Raw genomic sequence first — 7,950 nt, forward strand, 5'->3', positions numbered from 1 at the left:
AAGATGGAAATCTTTCAGATTTTTCTGTCTGATTAAAAAAAAAAATGAAACAATATCATGAATACTTTCTAATTTATTCAAATTCCTCATTTTGAATCAATTATACTTTAATGTATTCTCAAGAAAGCTTCGTTCAGGCACCACCTCCACTAAGAAGCCTTCTCTAACTCTAATAATATATCATCTTATATTATTCATGGGGCTGCCTTGCATACTCTTACAATACTTTATGGAAACAAAAAAATCCAAACTCATATTTACAGAAAACAGATTGCCAGAGGGGTGAGGGGCTTGAGAGTGGAATTGGTGAAGGGGATTATGAAGTACAAACTTCCAGTTATAAAATGAATAAGTCACAGGGATATAATTTATAGCATGTGGGATATAGTTAATAATATTGTACTAAATTTGTATGATGAAAGATGGTAACTAGACTTATTGTGGTGATCATTTTGTAATGTATAGAAATGCCTAATCACTGTTATACACCTGAAATTAATATAATATTGTATGTCAATTATACCTCATAATAAAAAATATTGTAGTTTGCAACTATAAGCATTCTTATAGGTGACATACTTGCATCATTTTTCAGCAACAATATCACATATTAATAAATATATTTTCAAACGTTTGTTTTTTAAGTACCTTTTCCATAATACTATTTAAAAAAAAATTTTTTTTTTACTGTTTATTTATTTTTGAGACACAGAGAGAGACAGAGCATGAGCAGGAGAGGGGCAGAGAGAGAGGGAGACACAGAATCCAAAGCAGGCTCCAGGCTGTGAGCTGTCAGCACAGAGCCCGACGCTGGGCTAGAACTCACAAACTGCAAGATCAAGACACCAGCCAAAGTCAGATGTTCAACCGATTGAGCCACCCAGGTGCCCCTCCATAATACAATTTTCCCCAAAAATGTTTACTTTCTCATTTTTTTAAATATGAAATTTATTGTCAAATTGGTTTCCATACAACACCCAGTGCTCATCCCAACAGGTGTCCTCCTCAATACCCATCACCCATCCCCCCCCTCCTTCCCACCCCCATCAACCCTCAGTTTATTCTCAGTTTTTAAGAGTCTTTTATGGTTTGGCTCCCTCCCTCTCTAACTTTTTTTTTTCCTTCCCCTCCCCCATGGTCTTCTGTTAAGTTTCTCAGGATCCACATAAGAGTGAAAACATATGGTATCTGTCTTTCTCTGTATGACTTCTGGAAAGAACCTAAAAGTCCATCAACTGATGAATGGATAAAGAAATTGTGGTTTATATACACAATGGAATACTATGTGGTAATGAGAAAGAATGAAATATAGCTTTTTGGAGCAACGTGGATGGAACCGGAGAGTGCTATGCTAAGTAAAATAAGTCATACAGAGAAAGACAGATACTTTCTCATTTACTGTGAAAAAAAAAGTTTTCTTTGCTTTAATGATACCTAAAGGATAAGCAACTTGTTTTTAAATATTTGCTAAGTAGCACTTTATTGATAAGTCTTTTGTCATCAGTGAAAAAATAAGAAAATTTTAAACACCTTTTTGTAAATAAAATACCCAATTTGTCTCTAAATTCAACAGCAGTTTTAAGTAATTTTCAATGAAGTAACCAGTAAAATTCTCTATGGTGGCAAATATTATCATTGTTATTCTCCATTTCATTACAAAGTCATGTAAATACTTGACAATATTTTAAAGGGTCATGTTTTTATGAAATTAAAAACAGTGTTCATGCACTTCTGATGAAAAGCTTTCCTGTCAATGATGCAGTTAAGAGATTTCCCATATAAAAATATTACCTAGAATATTTTTGGATTTTCAGCTGCAGGCAAAGCATCAAAGCTTCAGTTCCATCATAATATATATTTCCCATAAACATTTTTAAAAGAAAGTCAGTAAGGATTCTCTCTCTGCTGAGAATTTATCTTTTTCAGTAAATTCTTCTTCTTTTTAAAGTTTTTATTTAAATTCCAGTTAATTAACATACAGTGTTCAGGTATATAGTAAATTCTTCCTTTAAAGGCACAAAATCGTGATCAATTTTGAATCTCCTTTTTGAAATACAATCTAGCAAATAGATTGAGACACAGTAGAAATGCCAATATATCCATCCAATTTTATCACTACATAAATTCTAATGCTACATAATTTGTCTTAGCTGTTTCTCAAAGTCTTCAGCAAAGTTTTCTATGTAACTTCCAGCACTAGTGATAAAGGAATGAATATAACTTTGTGGCTTATTACTTCATGAATTATTTCAGTCTTATTCACTCTGGAAGGAAAAACAGTTTTCCAATTGGTCTCTCTCTCTTTTTTATTTTTTATTTTTAGAAATTCTTTATTTTCTGTCAACCTTATTTCCATTTTGTTTGCCTTTGTGGAAGAGCAGCGTAAGACCATTCAGTGGTTGTTCCTACCTATCCAGTGGCCTGAGCAGTGGGAGCTGCAGACCAGTCTTCAGTGGCAGGCTGAGTGCTCTCGTCTTCGGTAGGAACTGCTAACAGGCACAGAGGACACCTGCATGCCTTCACACCAGTCTGCAACTTCAGGTTGAGTAGCGATGAACTCAGGAGCTACAACAGTCCATTCACCCTGAAATTCTTCCTTGGTCACAGCCTTTTCAGCAGCAGCCCGCTCTTTCCTTTCAATATCTTCAGAATCTCTGTAGAAGTAGAGATCAGGCATTGGGTATTGTATGTAAGTGATGAACCACGGGAATCTATCCCAAAAACCAAGAGCACACTTTACACACAGCATGTTAGCCAAGTTGACAATAAATTATATTAAAATAATTTAGAATTAACCAAGAATGAATTCCAGGTTACTTTCAAATACAAATACTTACAAATAATAGGAGAAGTTCACAACATTTATTAAACAAAACATATATATATATTTATTATATACATTTCCATATATATATAATATATATATATATGGAAATGCCAATAGTAAGTGTATCTGGGTAATGGGAGGGTGTGTAATTTATAATTATTATAAAACCTGTATTTTCCATTTTTCTAGATGAGTATGTGTTACTTGTGTAATTAAAACATTATAAGGACAGGGGCGCCTGGGTGGCGCAGTCGGTTAAGCGTCCGACTTCAGCCAGGTCACGATCTCGCGGTCCGTGAGTTCGAGCCCCGCCTCAGGCTCTGGGCTGATGGCTCAGAGCCTGGAGCCTGTTTCCGATTCTGTGTCTCCCTCTCTCTCTGCCCCTCCCCCGTTCATGCTATGTCTCTCTCTGTCCCAAAAATAAATAAAAAACGTTGAAAAAAAAAATTAAAAAAAAAAAAAACATTATAAGGACAAAAAAAAAAAGTAGAGATAAAGCATGACCTCCCATGGGTGTTCACAGGAAATGGTGCCACACTTGTGCAGAACTTCCTGGGTCTGCATCCACCACATCAGACCCACTGAGTGAGCTCCCTTGTTGTTGCAAGGGATGGCAATGTCCACATAGCGCAAAGGACAGTCTGTGTTACACAGAACAATGGTAGGCAGATTAACATAAGATGTCTCTGTGAGAGGCTGGTGGTCAAGTAACCACCTGGGATCAATAACCACCAAAAGTCTCAGCTCCCAGAAGGCTGCCTGGATTTGGTTAGTGAAGGTTCCAGAGGTGAAATGGCCAGCAGTCCAAGTGGCTCTGGTAGCATTAGCAAACTTCAGAACAACTTGCTGACCGGTATTCCTGGGTGATATGACACTGACATGAGCGAGGTTTTCCATGGCAACAATGGCATCAGCTGCCAGCAGAAGCTTCTCCCAGGTTCTCTTCAGATTTATGATGTAGAGGCCATCAATTTTCCTTTTGTAGATGTACTGTTCCATTTGGAAGTCAAGGTTGGTGCCAGCTCAGTGGGTTCCTGCTGCAAGGATTTTGAGGACATCCTCCTCCTCCATTTGCATGACATTGAGGGCTCTGGACATCAGGAAAGTTTCCCTTTAAGTTATGATGGGAACACAGAACAATGTTGTATGGACCCCTGGAAAGTCCAAGTGGTCTTTTCTTATAAGTAAACTTCTAAACATTTGTTATTAAACTAGTGAAATTTCACTAAATGCCAGATTGAGTAACTCTTACCTTTGAAAACTTCTGAAAAATGCAAAAGACTGTCCTTATGTTTTGGATCCTTAATTGCTTTTTTAAAAATGTTTTTTAATGTTTTTTAATGTTTTCATTTATTTATCTTGAGAGACAGAGAGAGTGCTCACGAGCAGGGGAAGGGCAGAGAGAATCCCAAGCAGGCTCCATGCTGTCAGCTCAGAGTCTGACGCAGGGCTCAATCTCAAGAACTGAGGGATCATGCCTTGAGCTGAAATCAAGAGTCGAGTGCTTAACTGATTGAGCCACACAGGCGCCCCGGGATGCTTAGTCTTTTAAAGTCTTGCTAATTTCTCAAGGCACAATATATGCAGATGAGGTTATTCATTAACAATAATAACACACACAAAAACCCTTGGGAAAAAACTTGGAATAGTTTCATCATAAATTTGAACATGAGGACAGGTGACTTTTTGTCATATCTGATTAGATCATGTTTAATAATGTAGTTGCCAAAAAGCATGTTCACAAAGAGAAGCATCACGGCTAAGATTTTCTTTTTAGTCCAGTTGTGCTTGTATTATTAATTTTATCTGCTATTTCTTTGGAGGACTTTTTAAGTCACTTGTCCATTTCCTGAAGGCTAGCTTAGTAAAAACTTAAAGCAGCCCAGATAACCCACAATAACTCATGATGAAGAAACGGGAAGAGGTGCCACTTTTGTTCTGGGGAATGCAATTCCCACTCCTTTGCTTCCATGTGATACCATGTTAAATCCTAACACCAGACATCCATGGGGTACTGACTATGATGGCCCATTGTCAATCCTTTTTATTAAATGTTAGTAAGGACTGATTTCCTTTTAAATTATTTTTAAATAAATAGAAGTTTTAATATTTTCTTCCCACACTACAGTGGATTGCCTGGTGCTCCCTGAAGTATACACACCTCACTTTGGAGTAACTGTTCTAATATTTGCTTGAATGCGAAAAGATGTCAAACCTTTGAAAGATTTCCATGTACTGAAGTCCTGGGATTCTTACTATTTTGAGTACCAGAATGTACCATTTATCGTTTGGTGTTATTTTCATTTTAAATATATTTGTCTTGTCTCCTCAGCTAAATTATAAGCAACATGAAATCATGGCTATACTCTTTTCTTTCATTCTTCATGTTACCTAGCATAGTAATTTGTCTAGAAGATGTATGATTCATATGTTTTCTTGTGCTAAATGTTTAGTTTCTCATATACTGTTATCTTGTGTGCCTGAATTGCAGTTTCTGTAAGGACAGGAAACTTCTTATTCTTCTTTGGATTTCCCACATCTGCCACATAACTTATATGAGCTTTTAATGAATATTTGTTGACTAAAACCAGATAACCAAATAGATTTGACTAATGACCCCATTTTATCCAGAAATTATGCCAATAAACTATGGATCAGGACTCTGATAAAATGAATTTATTCTTTCATTTATTCAATCAAGTAATGTTTACAGTGCATTTTCTATGTGCCACACATTAATTATAACTGTGGTATAGTAAAACAGAAAGTAGAGAACACAAACTAAAAGCATGATAAAGTAAACCTGTTATATAATAATCATATGATAATCAATATTGGATAGAGGATAAAAGACGATGTTACACACTCATAAAACTATTCAATTTGGTATATAACACCCTATGTGCTTGTAAATTAGTTATCCAATATTGGTCTGTTTTCCTCACTGGAAAATAAGTTCCACTGAGGCCCAGACCAGGTCTGAGTTGTTACTACTCCACCCCTGGGGTGTAGCACAATGCTGACACATAATCAAGTATTAAATAATCATATGTGGATGAATACATAGATGAATGTATAGGGAGAAAAACAACACTGACAGTTGCATATATTTTTTAATCCCTAAATAGGGAGAATTATAAAACAGAAGATTAACCTTTGATTGAAGACAATTTGAGAAAGACAAATTATTCAAGTAAATTAGCCTATAAGTAAACTTAAAAGACTAATTTAAAAAATAAGTTTCTATTGGATTTTGGCAGAGGCTGACAAGTTCAAGAATTCAGTAATTTGCTCAACAAATATGTATTGAATTCATATGAAATGTTAGGCACTGTACTGGGTGCTGAGATGCAGAAGAGTAAAATAAATGTGTTCTCTGTGCATGTGGAATTTACACATATACAGAAGGTACTAAAAAGCACAAAGACTACTTTTCCAATATGTAAAATAAAACAAAAATTCTCTATTACCAAAAAGAATTGCATATTTGATAACATAAGCAAATACCTAACAAGTCTTTGATTATACTTTGGCATACATACATATTTTAGTTATATATGTGTAACTTCTGGTCCCACATTATGTTCTGTGGTTTCCTGTATAATTGATGTTATTCCACACTCCAAATCATTGCTCATACTTTGCTCCTTGCTGGAATCCTTTCCCACCTAAGGCCTTCTTTTACTTCTCTACATCTACTTATCCTTTAAATTTCTTGGACAAACGTAGCCCCCCAACCACCACCTGACACTCTTCAACCACATTTGTGTGTGTGGCTCATCATTGTACTTACCATAGTATTTATTTCCCTGTCATGATTTCTTCGTCTCTTTTCTGAACTCTAAATCTCTCTAGGACAGAGGCTAATTTTCACTGATTTTGTATTTATAATGCCTAGTACATAACAGATGATCAATAAATGTTAACTGGAGCTGAAGCTATTTTCTATGTAGAAACCTGTATCTACCTAATATAAGAGTAAGGACTTCACCTGACAGTCTATATTTCCAAGATTTCTTTCAAAGGCATTCTACAATCTACTAGCTATCAGGAAAAATCACAGCTACAAGCATTCACAAACCTGATTACATTCTTATTTCTTCTCACCAACAACTTAAATCCACGTGAGAATTTGAGGCAGAGAATATAATGGGTCTTTACCATCCTGATCACATAAAATCACACTTCAAGAACCAAAAGACTACATGATAAGCAAAGTCACATTTCTTCTTTGGCAAGTCTAGTGTCTAAAATGCTGCTAAAATGCTACAGGGGAATATTCTCTGTACCATTATCACTCCTGGGGTAATAGATGAGTTTTTCCAGAGACAGAAGAATACAAAAAAAGCTATCAATATATGAAAATATCTACCATCTGTGAATATTATCTCTGACTTGTTACCTCAGATACACAGTGAGGTCCTCTCATCAATTAATTATCATGTTGGTATCTCTGTATTATCTGTTGCCACAATAATGTTTCAAAACAAACCATTGAAACCCAGTGTCTTAAAATAATAAACATTTATTTAGTTCACTGCAGGTTGTCAATATTGAATAGGTTTAGCTGGAAGCATCTTCTGATCTCCTCTAGATTTTCTCATATACCTGATGGCTGGGTGACAATTGGCTGAACCAGGATTGCCCTGGCTCAGATGTCTGGAACAACTTAGCTTTGTTTTACATGCCTGTCACATCCTCCCTGCAGAACAGCCAGACATGTTCTCATAGCATGGCAGAGGGGAATAGTGAGCAGGCCCAGTCATGCAAAAAGGCAACAAAAAAGTACATGCACCATTCAAGCCTCTGCTTGTGTCATGTTGGCTAACATCCTATTGACAAAAGCACGTCACATGCTCAAGCATAGTCAGAGTAAGAGGAACGTTAAAGTTATAGGACAGAGACGCTTGGATGGCTAGTTGGTTAAGTATCTGACTCTTGGTTTCGCCTCAGGTCATGATCTCACAGTTTGTGGGTTCAAGCCCTGCATTGGGCTTTGCACTGATAGCATGGAGCCTGCTTGAGATTCTTTCTCTCCTCTCTCTGCCCCTCTCCCGCTTATGCTCTCTCTCTCTCTCTCTCTCTCTCTCTCTCTCTCAAAATAAATAAACTTTACAAAAATA

At 36.3% G+C, this 7,950-nt stretch overlaps 1 protein-coding gene across 1 annotated transcript; it reads right to left on the reverse strand.

Annotated features, from left to right (window-relative positions):
- Positions 1–2,434: 2,434 nt before the first annotated feature.
- LOC131494898 (small ribosomal subunit protein uS2B-like) lies at positions 2,435–3,925 on the reverse strand. The gene is given in 2 exon segments (XM_058699632.1): positions 2,435–2,678; positions 3,330–3,925. Coding segments are annotated over 2 exon segments (825 nt in total). The 3' UTR covers positions 2,435–2,449.
- Between the last annotated feature and the right edge of the window lie 4,025 nt (positions 3,926–7,950).

Source organism: Neofelis nebulosa, chromosome 14 (assembly GCF_028018385.1).
Source record: "Neofelis nebulosa isolate mNeoNeb1 chromosome 14, mNeoNeb1.pri, whole genome shotgun sequence".
Lineage (NCBI taxonomy): Eukaryota > Metazoa > Chordata > Mammalia > Carnivora > Felidae > Neofelis > Neofelis nebulosa.